The sequence below is a fragment of the Salmo salar genome, unplaced genomic scaffold (genome assembly GCF_905237065.1).
Source record: "Salmo salar unplaced genomic scaffold, Ssal_v3.1, whole genome shotgun sequence".
Taxonomy (NCBI): domain Eukaryota; kingdom Metazoa; phylum Chordata; class Actinopteri; order Salmoniformes; family Salmonidae; genus Salmo; species Salmo salar.
Genome location: NW_025547816.1, coordinates 10001 through 28209, shown reverse-complemented (window position 1 = coordinate 28209; position 18209 = coordinate 10001). Strand labels below are relative to the sequence as shown.

General features: G+C 44.3%; 1 protein-coding gene across 1 annotated transcript; it reads right to left on the bottom strand.

Moving 5' to 3' along the window:
* Window positions 1-650: 650 nt before the first annotated feature.
* On the bottom strand, window positions 651-12225 carry LOC123732452 (F-box only protein 32). The gene is made up of 8 exons (XM_045711594.1): window positions 12099-12225; window positions 11904-11953; window positions 11688-11780; window positions 4952-5045; window positions 4221-4405; window positions 3381-3563; window positions 1078-1221; window positions 651-904 (listed from the first exon to the last, which is right to left on the bottom strand). Exons 1-8 carry the CDS (start codon window positions 12151-12153, stop codon window positions 815-817), a joined length of 894 nt encoding a protein of 297 aa, XP_045567550.1. The 5' UTR covers window positions 12154-12225; the 3' UTR covers window positions 651-814.
* Window positions 12226-18209: the final 5984 nt, after the last annotated feature.

Genomic DNA, 18209 nt, shown 5'->3' with positions numbered 1-18209 from the left:
CCTACTGAAACATTGATAAGAGGGAGTAGGCCTACTGAAACATTGATAAGAGGGAGAAGGCCTACTGAAACATTGATAAGAGGGAGTAGGCCTACTGAAACATTGATAAGAGGGAGAAGGCCTACTGAAACATTGGGAGCGTTAACATCTATGTTAGCAGTGACTTTTGTGCTGTTATTAGTTTAAATGCCATTAAAAACACTGATAGATTATTTTGTCTCTTTCCCTTACAATCCAAACATAGTATGCCTATAACTCAATGCACTGCTTTTTAAAATGGGGGGGGGAATGGGCCAAATTTGATCAAATAAAAAAAATTATTACTAATGCTATTAACTATTTTAATCGTTTGACAGCCCTATTTAAAACTAAACAAATTCACTTTAGCAAATTATTTCCTTTCTGGAAAATGTTTAAACTTAGTATGCTGTTACGGTAGCCATGCCACAACTGCACTCAGGAAGAGAAGTGCATTTAATTTGAAATAAAAAAAAAATAATAATTTTAAGGACCAAACTTATTTAATAAACTTCAGAGTACTCTGTTCCATCTCATCCCCCTCTTCTTGTTCCACCTCTTTGATCAGTTTGTCAAGTTCACTTAGCTGTAGAACTCCAGCTCCCAGAATCCTCAGCTCTCCCGTCCAAGAATTTGATTGCATCATTTCCCCACTGCTTCCTCTCCCCAGTGTCATGGTGACCAGGAATCAAATGCACCATCACCCCTATACACATACTAAGGGCCTGTTTGAATCCGTCGATTGCACTATAAACAGTTCTGTATGTACAAAAGTCACTCAGGCTCTGTGTGGCTCTCAGAACTTGAAGAGATTGATAAAGCCTTGTGGAGAAACAGGCTTACAGCAGCTCTCTGTGTTGTTGGCTGTGCAAGGGTGGTTTGTATCCTGAAACCACACACAGAGAGAGACAGAGAATTTAGTATAGTAAATTCATTCTAAAGAAACAAATAACTTTCTCTAATTACTATGTAATAAGGAAAGTGTTACTTGTATATGAATTGAGAGAGAGAGCGCGAGAGATGTTGGAATGAGAGATTTTGAAGTGTTCCCAACGCTACCTTCCAGAAGAGGATGTGGCAGTGTGTACAGAAGTGCAGGGTTTCACTGTATTGCTCTCTGACAGGGTAGCAGCGACACAGCTTAAAGTACATCTTCTTCCACTCCAACTGGCCCTTGTCTGACACCATCAGACGCTTACGGATCTGCACAGAGAACACACACAACCTTGATTCATTTTTTTACTCCATGGCCTTTTGAGTGGCAGATCAGAGGTGTTGTCCTGTTTGTCAAATGCTTGCAGCTTTTGAGATATGCACTGCAACAACAAAAAAAAGGAGAGAGATCCATTCATTAACTATGTGTGGTGCAGAGCTGGGTTCAATGAGGCGTCATAACAGTCAGGTGAAGCTGGTATCCATTTATTCTATTAGACCATGAAAACCCAAACTGTCCATGAATGCATGTGAAGAGACGTGAGGGTGTGCGGAGGTACAGTGCAATTCAGAATTTTTTTTGGGGCCCCTTGAGTTGTTCTACATTTTGTTACGTTACAGCCTTATTGTAAAATTGGATTAAAAAAATATATATATCCTCAATCTACATACAATACTCAACAATGACAAAGCGAAAACAGGTTTTCGATATTTATGCAAATGAATTAGAAATTAAAAACGAATATCTTATTTACATAATTATTCAGACTCTTTGCTATGAGACTTGAAATTGAGCTCAGGTGCATCCTGTTTCCATTGATCATCCTTGAGATGTTTCTACAACTTGATTGGAGTCCACTTGTGGTAAATTAAATTGATTGGACATGATTTGGAAAGGCACACACCTGTCTATATAAGGTCCCACAGTTGACAGTGCATGTCAGATCAAAAACCAAGCCATGAGGTCGAAGGAAATGTACGTAGAGATCCGAGACAGGATTATGTAGAGGTACAGATCTGGGGAAGGGTACAAAAACATTTCTGCAGCATTGAAGGTCCCCAAAAACACAGTGGCCTCCATTCTTAATTGGAAGAAGTTTGGAACCACAAAGACTCTTCCTTGATCTGGCAACCTGGCCAAACTGAGCAATCAGGGGAGAAGGACCTTGGTCAGGGAGGTGACCAAGAACCCGGTGGTCACTGACAGAGCTCCAGAGTTCATCTGTGGAGATGGGAGAACCATCCAGATGGACAACCATCTCTGCAGCAGTCCACCAATCAGGCCTTTATGGTAGGGTGGCCAGACGGAAGCCATTCCTCAGTAAAAGGCACATGACAGTCCGCTTGGAGTTTGCCAAAAGGCACCTAAAGGACTCTGACCATGAGAAACAGGATTCTCTGGTCTGATGAAACCAAGATCGAACTCTTTGACCTGAATGTCAAGCGTCACATCTGGAGGAAACCTGGCACCATCCCTACGGTGAAGCATGGTGGTGGCAGCATCATGCTGTGGGGATGTTTTTCAGCAGCAGGGACTGGGAGACTAGTCAGGATGAACGGAGCAAAGTACAGAGAGATCCTTGATGAAAACCTGCTCAAGAGCGCTCAGGACCTCAGACTGGGGCGAAGGTTCACCTTCCAACAGGACAACGACCCGAAGCACACAGCCAAGACAATGCAGGAGTGGCTTTGGGAGAAGTCTCTGAATGTCCTTGAGTGGCCCAGCCAGAGCCCGGACTTGAGCCCAATCGAACATCTCTGGAGAGACCTGAAAATACCTGTGCAGCGACGCTCCCCATTAACCTGACAGAGCTTGAGAGGATCTGCAGAGAAGAAACTCCCCAAATACAGGTGTGCCAAGCTTGTAGCGTCATACCCAAGAAGACTTGAGGCTGTAATCGCTGCCAAAGGTGCTTCAACAAAGTACTGAGTAAAGGGTCTGAATACTTATGTAAATGTGATATTTCCGGTTTGTATTTTTTTTAATAAAATGTGCAAAATGTTTATCCTTATGGGGTATTGTGTGTAGATTAAGGGGGGTAAAAACTGATTTAAATCCATTTTTAGAATAAGGCTGTAACGTAACAAAATGTGGAAAAAGGTCAAAGGGTCTGAATCCTCCAAAAGCGCTGTGTGTGTTTACGGTTTTACTATCCTTGTGGGGATCAGAAGTCCTTACAAGAATAATAACAACAACTTGACCAACTGGGGACATTTTATTAGTCCCCACAAGGTCAAATACTATTTCTAGGGGGTTTAGGGTTAAGGTTAGAATTAGGTTAAGGGTTAGGAGCTAGGGTTAGCGTTTCGGGTTAAGGTTAATACGATTTTGAATGGGACTGAATTGTGTCCCCACAAAGTTATTTATACAAGACTGTGTGTGTGTGTATGATGCATGCATGTACATATAAATAAATACAAGTCTGTACCTGTCTGTCAGTGAAGTGGTACTGGCAGAGCCTCTTCCACAGCAGCCTGTCCTCAGTGAGTTGTCCCAGGTCTGGAGTCACCTGTCCCAGACTGACCAGGTCCCTGCCATCTGACAGACGCTCCATGATGTTGAGCTGCAGGCTGGCAGGCAGGTCTGTTAGGGTCATACCCTTAGACACAGGCTGGAGGAGGGGGAGACAGAGACTTACATAGGGTGGGAAGCTCTTGGTTTGGCTTCCTTTCTACCTTCAGCAATAATATATTCCTTATATCCATTGTAATAAAAGGTGAAGGCATCTCTAGTCCTGGGGGTGTCAATATCAGTGATTGGCTGATTTCCAACTACCTGGTCTCACAGATCTAAAACAAAGAAGGAGAAATGTGGAAATGTGGAAATGGCTGCAGCATTCCAGGACCAGAGTGGTCTTCTCCCATTCTAATATAGTCTTTCATTTCCTTGACAGATTCCTTTTCATCCTGTAAAAGTGTCGGGCTCAACCCCGTTGACCTGAATGTTGTCCAGCTGTTGTTGCCACTATAGGATGTTCTCCATGCTAACTAGCTAACTAATAGCTCACTAGCTCACTAGCTGAGCCTGTCCTACTCACCCCGTTGATCTGAATGTTGTCCAGCTGTTGTTGCCACTATAGGATGTTCTCCATGCTAACTAGCTAACTAGCTAACTAGCTCACTAGCTGAGCCTGTCCTACTCACCCTGTTGATCTGAATGTTGTCCAGCTGTTGTTGCCACTGCAGGATGTTCTCCATGCTAACTAGCTAACTAACTAGCTACTAACTAGCTAACTAACTAACTAGCTAGCTGAGCCTGTCCTACTCACCCTGTTGATCTGAATGTTGTCCAGCTGTTGTTGCCACTGCAGGATGTTCTCCATGCGGTGGACCCAACAGTTGATGTTTCCCACCAGAACAGACTTCCCCATATCCTGCACCAGACCACACAGAGACACGTACAGGGTCTGAAGGAGCTCCTTGATGGGACGGACATTCTGCTGGTCATCCAGGACTGTGGAGGGAGAGGACAAGAGAAACATGTTCAAGCAACTCTCAGGAAGACAAAACGGAAGTGTACTTCCGAACTTTGCATCATGAATGTGTTATTTATTAATTTGAAAAAAAAAAAAAGGACAAAAACGTGTCAATGCAGTTAATACACACGGTGTTCGGCGCCTCCTCGGCGGTGCTATTTACACCACCAGTTCTAGATCTACCAATGGATTTCATAACATTTCCCTAAACAACCTGATCCTTTGTTTAGCTGAAGAGACATTTAGTTTATAAAATCAGACCACAGAGGACTGTGTTGACTGTTTATTATTATTTCCACTGAGAACCCCCATTATGTAGCGACCATGCATCATTACACCTTCTACCATTAAAAACACGCCGGTCACCGAGATGATGGGTCAATCGGTTTTGATGACATTTACATGACCTGGTCTCCTGAGCATGATAAGAGGAAGTATGCAGGTACACAATAATAAACTAGGAAGTCATGAAGAGAGGGGGGGAGAAAGACCGAATTTGAAATTTAAACAGAAAGAGAGCTCACCTTTCTGCACCACTCTCTCCAGGATGTTCATGTAATTTTTCTGAGCCACTCCGCTGAGCGACGGCAGCTGGGACTTGGCAATGAGCTCCAGCAGCTAGAGAGAGAGAGAGAGAGAGAAAACAGACATAAATATCAGCAAGCCTACTGTCAGACTCACAGACTCTCTGTTCCTCCATTACTTACCGTTTGCTATACTTCTCTGTCTCTGCGTCACTAATAGCAAGGCCCTGGTCAAAAGTAGTGCACTATGGGCCCTGGTCAAAAGTAGTGCACTATGGGCCCTGGTCAAAAGTAGTGCACTATGGGCCCTGGTCAAAAGTAGTGCACTATGGGCCCTGGTCAAAAGTAGTGCACTACAAAGGGAATAGGGTGCCATTTGGGACTCAAGCTGTTCCTCCATGACTTACTGCTTATTATGCTTCTCTCTCTGTATGTGTAGAAAGACAGACGGGGCTCATTTCAAAACAACAATCTCCAGGTCTCTAACTATCAGCAGACTGTTGGAACGGAGGAGGAGGAGGAGTCTCCAGGTCTCTAACTATCAGACTGTTGGAACAGAGGAGGAGGAGGAGTCTCCAGGTCTCTAACTATCAGACTGTTGGAACAGAGGAGGAGGAGGAGGAGTCTCCAGGTCTCTAACTATCAGACTGTTGGAACAGAGGAGGAGGAGGAGTCTCCAGGTCTCTAACTATCAGCAGACTGTTGGAACAGAGGAGGAGGAGGAGTCTCCAGGTCTCTAACTATCAGACTGTTGGAACAGAGGAGGAGGAGGAGTCTCCAGGTCTCTAACTATCAGACTGTTGGAACAGAGGAGGAGTCTCCAGGTCTCTAACTATCAGACTGTTGGAACAGAGGAGGAGTCTCCAGGTCTCTAACTATCAGCAGACTGTTGGAACAGAGGAGGAGGAGGAGGAGTCTCCAGGTCTCTAACTATCAGCAGACTGTTGGAACAGAGGAGGAGGAGGAGGAGTCTCCAGGTCTCTAACTATCAGCAGACTGTTGGAACAGAGGAGGAGGAGGAGTCTCCAGGTCTCTAACTATCAGCAGACTGTTGGAACAGAGGAGGAGGAGGAGTCTCCAGGTCTCTAACTATCAGCAGACTGTTGGAACAGAGGAGGAGGAGGAGTCTCCAGGTCTCTAACTATCAGCAGACTGTTGGAACAGAGGAGGAGGAGGAGTCTCCAGGTCTCTAACTATCAGCAGACTGTTGGAACAGAGGAGGAGGAGGAGTCTCCAGGTCTCTAACTATCAGCAGACTGTTGGAACAGAGGAGGAGGAGGAGTCTCCAGGTCTCTAACTATCAGCAGACTGTTGGAACAGAGGAGGAGGAGGAGTCTCCAGGTCTCTAACTATCAGCAGACTGTTGGAACAGAGGAGGAGGAGGAGTCTCCAGGTCTCTAACTATCAGCAGACTGTTGGAACAGAGGAGGAGGAGGAGTCTCCAGGTCTCTAACTATCAGCAGACTGTTGGAACAGAGGAGGAGGAGGAGTCTCCAGGTCTCTAACTATCAGCAGACTGTTGGAACAGAGGAGGAGGAGGAGTCTCCAGGTCTCTAACTATCAGCAGACTGTTGGAACAGAGGAGGAGGAGGAGTCTCCAGGTCTCTAACTATCAGCAGACTGTTGGAACAGAGGAGGAGGAGGAGTCTCCAGGTCTCTAACTATCAGCAGACTGTTGGAACAGAGGAGGAGGAGGAGTCTCCAGGTCTCTAACTATCAGCAGACTGTTGGAACAGAGGAGGAGGAGGAGTCTCCAGGTCTCTAACTATCAGCAGACTGTTGGAACAGAGGAGGAGGAGGAGTCTCCAGGTCTCTAACTATCAGCAGACTGTTGGAACAGAGGAGGAGGAGGAGTCTCCAGGTCTCTAACTATCAGCAGACTGTTGGAACAGAGGAGGAGGAGGAGTCTCCAGGTCTCTAACTATCAGCAGACTGTTGGAACAGAGGAGGAGGAGTCTCCAGGTCTCTAACTATCAGACTGTTGGAACAGAGGAGGAGGAGGAGTCTCCAGGTCTCTAACTATCAGACTGTTGGAACAGAGGAGGAGGAGGAGTCTCCAGGTCTCTAACTATCAGCAGACTGTTGGAACAGAGGAGGAGGAGGAGGAGTCTCCAGGTCTCTAACTATCAGACTGTTGGAACAGAGGAGGAGGAGGAGTCTCCAGGTCTCTAACTATCAGACTGTTGGAACAGAGGAGGAGGAGGAGGAGTCTCCAGGTCTCTAACTATCAGACTGTTGGAACAGAGGAGGAGGAGGAGTCTCCAGGTCTCTAACTATCAGACTGTTGGAACAGAGGAGGAGGAGGAGTCTCCAGGTCTCTAACTATCAGCAGACTGTTGGAACAGAGGAGGAGGAGGAGTCTCCAGGTCTCTAACTATCAGACTGTTGGAACAGAGGAGGAGGAGGAGTCTCCAGGTCTCTAACTATCAGACTGTTGGAACAGAGGAGGAGGAGGAGTCTCCAGGTCTCTAACTATCAGCAGACTGTTGGAACAGAGGAGGAGGAGGAGGAGTCTCCAGGTCTCTAACTATCAGACTGTTGGAACAGAGGAGGAGGAGGAGTCTCCAGGTCTCTAACTATCAGACTGTTGGAACAGAGGAGGAGGAGGAGTCTCCAGGTCTCTAACTATCAGCAGACTGTTGGAACAGAGGAGGAGGAGGAGTCTCCAGGTCTCTAACTATCAGCAGACTGTTGGAACAGAGGAGGAGGAGGAGTCTCCAGGTCTCTAACTATCAGCAGACTGTTGGAACAGAGGAGGAGGAGGAGTCTCCAGGTCTCTAACTATCAGACTGTTGGAACAGAGGAGGAGGAGGAGTCTCCAGGTCTCTAACTATCAGACTGTTGGAACAGAGGAGGAGGAGGAGTCTCCAGGTCTCTAACTATCAGACTGTTGGAACAGAGGAGGAGGAGGAGGAGTCTCCAGGTCTCTAACTATCAGACTGTTGGAACAGAGGAGGAGGAGGAGTCTCCAGGTCTCTAACTATCAGACTGTTGGAACAGAGGAGGAGGAGGAGTCTCCAGGTCTCTAACTATCAGACTGTTGGAACAGAGGAGTCGTCGTCGTCTCCAGGTCTCTAACTATCAGACTGTTGGAACAGAGGAGGAGGAGGAGTCTCCAGGTCTCTAACTATCAGACTGTTGGAACAGAGGAGGAGGAGGAGTCTCCAGGTCTCTAACTATCAGACTGTTGGAACAGAGGAGGAGGAGGAGTCTCCAGGTCTCTAACTATCAGACTGTTGGAACAGAGGAGGAGGAGGAGTCTCCAGGTCTCTAACTATCAGACTGTTGGAACAGAGGAGGAGGAGGAGTCTCCAGGTCTCTAACTATCAGACTGTTGGAACAGAGGAGGAGGAGTCTCCAGGTCTCTAACTATCAGCAGACTGTTGGAACAGAGGAGGAGGAGTCTCCAGGTCTCTAACTATCAGCAGACTGTTGGAACAGAGGAGGAGGAGGAGTCTCCAGGTCTCCTCCAGAACGGAGGAGGTGTTTGGAAACTCTGCACCTGGCTAGAACTCTCTAGCCCATCATGACTCAGTGGATACACAGACACATTCTTGAAAGGGACATCTATGCATGAATCCTATAGGGGCTTGAGAGTGTGTGTGTGTGTGTGTCTCTGAGTGTTTACATGCCTACAGTATCCTTGTCACTTTAAAGAAGCCACTAGAACACTGTTCCCACTGGCTGGGGCAGGTCGTGTTGCCCAAGCCCTGGCTGGGGCAGGGTGTCTAGTCTAACACTGTGTACACCACGGCCAGGCCAGGGTGTCTTGTCCAACACAGTGTACACCACGGCCAAGCCAGGGTGTCTAGTCCAACACAGTGTACACCACGGCCAGGCCAGGGTGTCTAGTCTAACACAGTGTACACCACGGCCAGGCCAGGGTGTCTAGTCTAACACAGTGTACACCACGGCCAGGCCAGGGTGTCTAGTCTAACACAGTGCACACCACGGCCAGGCCAGGGTGGCATGTGTGGCATGCAACAACACACAGCTACTGACATCATGGAGAAACTGGTCCTTACACAACTCTGGACAGGACATGTGACCATTGTCAGCAGCACCCAACAACACAACAGCCCCTTAAGGGGTCCGCATGCTTCCCATCCCAAACAGTTTGAGATATATAGATATATAGATATAAACCACATTCAGTGGCGTTTTTGTTCTTCGTTTTTTTGTGGTTGTTTGTGCAGAACATTTTTCCTCAAGGCAAGCCTCAGTCGGAGCCTCAGTCGGTAGCCTCAGTCGGTCAGTCGGTAGCCTCAGTCGGTAGCCTCAGTCTACACCCCTTCGCCAGTGATTGGTCAACAGTAGGAGTTCTTCAGTTGAAGGGTTTGTTTTCATTCAACGAAGAGCAAAATCGTTTTCATGCACATTTTTTTCCCCACTTGAAAAATATTGAAACAAACATCTTTGTTTAGATTGTAAAAATTGTGCGACTAAGATCTCCTCTGTAAAAATGAAATGACAGACTGGGGCGGATCCCAAGCGCTAAGCGGTTTAAGTCACTGCATCGCAGCGCTAGAGGAATCACTACAGACCCGGGTTTGTTCCCAGGCGGTGTCACAACCGGCCGTGATCGGGGAGTCCCATAGGACGGCGCACAATTGGCACAGCATCGTCCGGGTTAGGGGAGGGTTTGGCCGGGGGAGGGACTTTACTTGGCTTATCGCGCTCTAGCGACTCCTTGTGGCGGGTCGGGCGCCTGCAGGCTGACTTCCGGTAGCCAGGTGAACGGTGTTTCCTCCGAAAAACATTGGTGCGGCTGGCTTCCGGGTTAAGCAGGCGGATGTTGTGAAGTGCGGTTTGGCGGGTCACATTTCGGAGGACGCATGACTCGACCTTCGCCTCCCGAGCACGTAGGGGTGTCGCAGCGATGAGACAAGATCATAATTGAGAAAAAGGGAGGTTAAAATAACAACATATATATATATAATAATAATTAATGAAAGATTTATTAAGTTATCTGCGATTAATTCTGACCATTTTTAGGAAGTGTATAATGGCTACAGCATCTCAAAATGGAAGCCTTTTCCTCGTTTTTCAAGCGAAGGTCTTTTATTGAGTTCGGCTAGGCACCAGTCAAACTGAAGCACGCGAAAGGCTTTACCCTCCCCTACACCTCCCTCAAGTGTCTAAGTGTCCCTCTCCTCTCCACCTCCCTCAAGTGTCTAAGTGTCCCTCTCCTCTCCCCCCCACCTCCCTCAAGTGTCTAAGTGTCCCTCTCCTCTCCTCCTCCCTCAAGTGTCTAAGTGTCCCTCTCCACCTCCCTCAAGTGTCTAAGTGTCCCTCTCCTCTCCTCTCCCCTCCACCTCCCTCAAGTGTCTAAGTGTCCCTCTCCCCTCCACCTCCCTCAAGTGTCTAAGTGTCCCTCTCCTCTCCTCTCCCCTCCACCTCCCTCAAGTGTCTAAGTGTCCCTCTCCTCTCCTCTCCACCTCCCTCAAGTGTCTAAGTGTCCCTCTCCTCTCCCCTCCACCTCCCTCAAGTGTCTAAGTGTCCCTCTCCTCTCCCCTCCACCTCCCTCAAGTGTCTAAGTGTCCCTCTCCTCTCCCCTCCCTCCACCCCCCCCCTTCACGGCCCCAACAAGTGTCTGTGTGTGGAGGAATGGCAGCAGTAGGTCAGGACATTGTGTATGTGTGTGTGTGTACTTTTAGCCACCACTCTACACTAACTAAACATCAACGTAGCTTTGTCGGTCTCCATTTCCACTAACCCAGAGAGTATTGCCTAATAGATCAACATGTGGCTGTGTTTCCATGATCGTTGTTGTGTCACCCTATGGGCCCTGCTGAAAAGTAGTGCACTACATTATATAGGGAATACAGTGCTATTTGGGACGCAGTGATTGTTTCCCTGATCTGCGGTAAACCTGGTCTTTGTAACCGAGAACCTCACTAATACCATGCAGCAGCAGCAGCAGTAGTACACTAACCTGGACAACACATCCCAGACCAATATCGGCCCCTACTACCGTTACCTAGATACTATTCTGATGATCGTCTGTACTTACTGTTCAGAATAATCTAGTTCTCTTTTAAAAATCAACAGAGAGAGATGTGTTCAAAGCAAACACACAGTATCTCTCCCTCAGAGTCTCTCTCTCGCTCCGTCACAGTCCGCTGTAAGTTAAGAGAATATCTCCAAAGAGCCTCTTGTCTGGAGAGAAGTGATAAGGCCCAGAGAGAGAGAGACAGCAGAGAGACAGAAACAGCAGAGAGAGACAGACAGCAGAGAGACAGAAATGACGCAATGAAGAGAAGAGAGCGAGGAAGAGACCTACACACCCAGAACATAACCCAGCTTTTTAAACACCCCTCAGTACTGTGTCTGAGGTTAACCCCTTTAAAAAGGTTAAAACCCCTACTCTCTGTGGTAACACCCTTTAAAATGTTCAACACTACATTAGTATGAATGCACAATGTGACATTTGTCATTTTCCTAAGGTGACGCCGAAGGACAATAAAGTTATGTTCCCATCTCATAGTAATCCTCAGATGAACAATAAAGTTATGTTCCCATCTCATAGTAATCCTCAGATGGACAATAAAGTTATGTTCCCATCTCATAGTAATCCTCAGATGGACAATAAAGTTATGTTCCCATCTCATAGTAATCCTCAGATGGACAATAAAGTTATGTTCCCATCTCACAGTAATCCTCAGATGGACAATAAAGTTATGTTCCCATCTCACAGTAATCCCTTCATGATGATTCAACACAGAAGTCAACCCACCCGGACGACGTAGTTGAACCTCCTGTTGTCCTTGATGGCGCTGCAGAAGTCCAGCCGGTTGAAGGCTTCTCCCAGAGTGCAGTAACCATGACGCTGGGATAATTACACCATCAGGTATTAGTATCTGGTTTCACTGCAACAGGGTATACCGTAACTGTTTATATATGTTTACAATGACAAATGTTTTTTTTTTTAAAGACAAGAGTCCTTCCTTACCTCTTTAGTGCTTCCTTTGTGGACGTAAATCCATTTCTCTTTGTGGAAATCTGTAGGAAAAAGGAGAGTGTGATTATTGAGGACGTCCATGAAAAAAAAATACAAACTGAGCATCACAGTGCAGAGGACCATTTACTGTGTCAATTGCTTTATTATGTCATTGGCCAGTACTGTAAAACTGTAGATTCAATTTACAAGGAATCTTTGCGTTGTTGTTCATGAAGTCTTTCCTTCTCTTCTTAGCTGCCATGTCGTATGTAATAGCCAGCAGCAGATTCTCCTGGAAGCACTCGTCCTCTGTTTAGCAATAGCTGGGAGACAGACCATACGCCCAGTTAGCAATAGCTGGGGGGACAGACCATACGCCCAGTTAGCAATAGCTGGGGGGGACAGACCATACGCCCAGTTAGCAATAGCTGGGGGGGACAGACCATACGCCCAGTTAGCAATAGCTGGGGGGGACAGACCATACGCCCAGTTAGCAATAGCTGGGGGGGACAGACCATACGCCCAGTTAGCAATAGCTGGGGGGGACAGACCATACGCCCAGTTAGCAATAGCTGGGGGGACAGACCATACGCCCAGTTAGCAATAGCTGGGGGGACAGACCATACGCCCAGTTAGCAATAGCTGGGGGGGACAGACCATACGCCCAGTTAGCAATAGCTGGGGGGGACAGACCATACGCCCAGTTAGCAATAGCTGGGGGGGACAGACCATACGCCCAGTTAGCAATAGCTGGGGGGACAGACCATACGCCCAGTTACACGTCTGGTGTACAAAAGCTAAACTTATGTACTTAAAAAAAAAAACGCTGATTTTATCATTGTATGAAACGTTTTTTTAAAAATGGCTCATATGAGATGATACTATGATTTCCCAATAGGTAGGCATATAGTTGGCTTCAAACTGCCTGGAGTCAGGATCCACTGTAATTCCAACAGATGTCTACTAATCCCATCACTTGTACAGTAGTTATTTATAGCACAATGATTAACGAGTAGAAACACAGGCTCAAACACACAATAACAGCAAGAGAGATCTGCTGCTGAGCCATAGTTTAACAGCAAGAGCAAATACTGTATTGTGAGTAACGTCACATAGGTTTCTATCACTTATGTATTTATCACTTATTTTAGAGGTGGACTGGATGTGAACTTGTCAATATGTATATATTTTTTTTTATCTTTCTCTGTCCCCCGCCGCAATCTCTCAACTCAATGGGTTTTATTACCATGGGAAACATATGTTAACATTGCCAAAGCAAGTGAAGTAGATAATAAAACACAAAAGTGTCTCTCTCTATCGCTCTCTCGGAGCATTTGATGGGAAAACTCCTTGGATAAGTTGATGGCGCACTTCAGTTCTTCTCCTCAATGTCACTAAGCTGGTGTTGATGCTGCTCAAGACAACATGTATCAGGAAGCACAAACACTACAAAAATACATGCAGTTACCCCGATACTGACCTCACGTCTGAGTCATTGCTGTTTTTGTCGTCTGAAGAAAAGTTTTTCCATCCCTCTTCAGTTTTAACCCAGCTCTGACCGGGGGATCGCCAATCCTGTCCAAGAAAAGGCATTCTGGACTGTTTAAATCAACAGCGCCGAAAGAAAATGACAGCTCCGGACTTTATGTTGCAGAAGGTTAAATGTTGTAAGATACAGGTTAGTTTTTATCTCCCGTCTGGTGTTCAGTAAGGTGATGTGTTGTCTGGTATTGTGACTGCGCAGCGGCCTTTATATTCACCAGTGAACAAACCAGGAAGTAAACACTTCAGCTCCTCCCCCTGTTGGAAACGGTGCAGAAACACGTGGCTTTGTTTATCTTCTTCACTATTACAAAACCACCCAGGGAAGGAACACTATCACCCAGGGAGGGAACATTATCGCCCACACTGGGTGTCTGGGGGCAAATGTCCTGTGCTGGAAGATACATTAACCATTTTATACTGCTGAATCAGAGCTTTTTCATTTGACCTGGACACAACAACCCTTTCTTGATGACTTAGTTAAAATAATCATATGGAAAAATAAAAAATAAAAACACAGAACTCCTCCAGGCTCAGTTTCTGTCAATTCCCCTGACAAAAAAAAAGTGGTAAGCAAGTTATGTCCCCCAAAAAAAATGAATTTCACCAAGTCAAATGAATGTATTGTTCTGGAGGTTTCCTTGTAGCTGTGTGGGACAGTATTTTGCCTTGGGGGAAGTCTAGCCAATGACCATGAGGTATCCACTGGTTGAGTCAATGGCAAGTTAAGCAAATTGAAGTATTTTCTTCCCAGGTATAATGCAAGGCATTATGTTATGATGTGTTATGATGTGTTGATGTGTTATGATGTGATGTGTTATGATGTGTTATGATGTGATATGATGTGATGTGTTATGATGTGATGTGTTATAATGTGATGTGTTATGATGTGTTATGATATGATGTGTTATGATGTGTTATGATGTGTTATGATGTGTTATGATATGATGTGTTATGATGTGTTATGATGTGTTATGATGTGTTATGATATGATGTGTTATGATGTGTTATGATGTGTTATGATGTGATGTGTTATGATGTGTTATGATGTGTTATGATGTGATGTGTTATGATGTGTTATGATGTGTTATGATGTGTTATGATGTGTTATGATGTGATATGATGTGATGTGTTATGATGTGATGTGTTATAATGTGATGTGTTATGATGTGTTATGATGTGTTATGATGTGTTATGATGTGATATGATGTGATGTGTTATGATGTGATGTGTTATAATGTGATGTGTTATGATGTGTTATGATGTGTTATGATGTGTTATGATGTGATATGATGTGATGTGTTATGATGTGATGTGTTATAATGTGATGTGTTATGATGTGTTATGATATGATGTGTTATGATGTGTTATGATGTGTTATGATGTGTTATGATATGATGTGTTATGATGTGTTATGATATGATGTGTTATGATGTGTTATGATATGATGTGTTATGATGTGATGTGTTATGATGTGTTATGATGTGTTATGATGTGATGTGTTATGATGTGTTATGATGTGTTATGATGTGATATGATGTGATGTGTTATGATGTGATGTGTTATAATGTGATGTGTTATGATGTGTTATGATATGATGTGTTATGATGTGTTATGATGTGTTATGATGTGTTATGATATGATGTGTTATGATGTGTTATGATGTGTTATGATGTGATGTGTTATGATGTGTTATGATGTGTTATGATGTGATGTGTTATGATGTGTTATGATGTGATGTGTTATGATGTGATGTGATATGATGTGTTATGATGTGATGTGTTATGATGTGTTATGATGTGTTATGATGTGATGTGTTATGATGTGATGTGATGTGATATGATGTGTTATGATGTGATGTGTTATGATGTGTTATGATGTGTTATGATGTGATGTGTTATGATGTGTTATGATGTGTTATAATGTGTTATGATGTGTTATGATGTGATGTGTTATGATGTGTTATGATGTGATGTGTTATGATGTGTTATGATGTGTTATGATGTGATGTGTTATGATGTGCTTTTGATGTGATGTGTTATGATGTGTTATGATGTGATGTGTTATGATGTGATGTGATGTGATATGATGTGTTATGATGTGATGTGTTATGATGTGTTATGATGTGTTATGATGTGATGTGTTATGATGTGTTATGATGTGTTATAATGTGTTATGATGTGTTATGATGTGATGTGTTATGATGTGTTATGATGTGATGTGTTATGATGTGTTATGATGTGTTATGATGTGATGTGTTATGATGTGATGTGATATGATGTGTTATGATGTGATGTGTTATGATGTGTTATGATGTGTTATGATGTGTTATGATGTGTCATGATGTGATGTGATATGATGTGTTATGATGTGTTATGATGTGTTATGATGTGATGTGTTATGATATGATGTGTTATAATCTGTTATGATGTGTTATGATGTGTTATGATGTGATATGATGTGTTATGATGTGTTATGATGTGATGTGATGTGTTATGATATGTTATGATGTGATATGATGTGTTATGATGTGATGTGTTATGATGTGTTATGATATGTTATGATGTGATATGATGTGTTATGATGTGTTATGATGTGATATGATGTGATGTGATATGATGTGATGTGTTATGATGTGTTATGATGTGATATGATGTGTTATGATGTGTTATGATGTGATATGATGTGTTATGATGTGATGTGTTATGATGTGATGTGTTATGATGTGTTATGATGTGATGTGTTATGTAAGTCGTTCATCTGTTCATTTGTAAGTCGCTCTGGATAAGAGCGTCTGCTAAATGACGGAAACGTAAATGTAAATATGATGTGATGTCGGTGTGTTAAGTCATGTCGGTGTGATGTGATGTGTTGATGTGATGTGATGTGTTATGATATGTTATGATGTGATATGATGTGTTATGATGTGATGTGTTATGATGTGTTATGATATGTTATGATGTGATATGATGTGTTATGATGTGTTATGATGTGATATGATGTGTTATGATGTGATATGATGTGATGTGATATGATGTGATGTGTTATGATGTGTTATGATGTGTTAGAATGTGTTATGATGTGATGTGTTATGATGTGATGTGTTATGATGTGATGTGTTATGATGTGATGTGTTATGATGTGATGTGTTATGTAAGTCGTTCATCTGTTCATTTGTAAGTCGCTCTGGATAAGAGCGTCTGCTAAATGACGGAAACGTAAATGTAAATATGATGTGTTATGATGTGGTGTTGTCTCTCCGTCTCTCTCTCTCTCTCTCTCTCCCTCTCTCTCTCTCTCCCTCTCTTCCTCTCTCTCTCTCTCTTCCTCTCTCTCTCCCTCTCTCTCTCTTCCTCTCTCTCCCTCTCTCTCTTCCTCTCTCTCTCTCTCTCTCTCTCTCTCCCTCTCTCTCTTCCTCTCTCCCTCTCTCTCTTCCTCTCTCTCTCCCTCTCTTCCTCTCTCTCTCTCTCTCTCTCCCTCTCTTCCTCTCTCTCTCCCTCTCTCTCTTCCTCTCTCTCCCTCTCTCTCTTCCTCTCTCTCTCCCTCTCTCGCTCTCTCTCTCTCCCTCTCTTCCTCTCTCTCTTTCTCTCCCTCTCTTCCTCTCTGTCTCTCTCTCTCTCTCTCTCTCTCTCTCTCTCTCTCTCTCTCTCTCTCTCTCTCTCTCTCTCTCTCTCTCTCTCTCTTGCTCTCTCTCTCTCTCCTTGTTGCTCCCTGAGGTCTGTTGAAGACATCTACATTCAGAGACAGCTAAAACATCATGACTTTTTGGAAAGTCCCAACTGGTGGAGTGGTAGTGTGGGAAGTAGGCCAATATTAGACTTGTGTTTTAGTTCAATTGATTCTCCACTTTTGTAGGATGTGTTTTCGCTATTCTGTTTAGTTTAGGAATAATCTAGAGCGTGGACATGATCAACTCCTGCCTGTAGATGCTGTTATTCACTGGTTGTTCGCCGGTTCATATGATACGCACTGAATACTAGATTTTCCATGTGTTTTACAGCATTTTTTGTTATCTATCACATTATGGCAAATAGGCAGGATCTACCACACACCCATCAGTAAAGGTACTGGAGTAACAATGACTGCAGAAAAAGGTAATAGTCTCTGAACACTTCCAGTCAAATGTACACTTCCAGTCAAATGCACACTTCCAGTCAGATGCACACTTCCAGTCAGATGCACTCTTCCAGTCAGATGCACTCTTCCAGTCAAATGTACACTTCCAGTCAAATGTACTCTTCCAGTCAAATGCACACTTCCAGTCAGATGAACACTTCAAGTCAAATGCACACTTCCAGTCAGATGAACACTTCCAGTCAAATGCACACTTCCAGTCAGATGCACTCTTCCAGTCAAATGTACACTTCCAGTCAAATGCACACTTCCAGTCAGATGAACACTTCCAGTCAGATGAACACTTCAAGTCAAATGCACACTTCCAGTCAGATGAACACTTCCAGTCAAATGCACACTTCAAGTCAAATGCACACTTCCAGTCAGATGAACACTTCCAGTCAGATGCACACTTCCAGCCAGATGAACACTTCAAGTCAGATGAACACTTCCAGTCAGATGAACACTTCCAGTCAGATGAACACTTCAAGCCAAATGCACACTTCCAGCCAAATGCACACTTCCAGTCAAATGCACACTTCAAGTCAGATGGACACTTCCAGTCAGATGTACACTTCTAGTCAAATGCACACTTCCAGTCAAATGCACTCTTCCAGTCAAATGCACACTTCAAGTCAGATGAACACTTCAAGTCAAATGCAC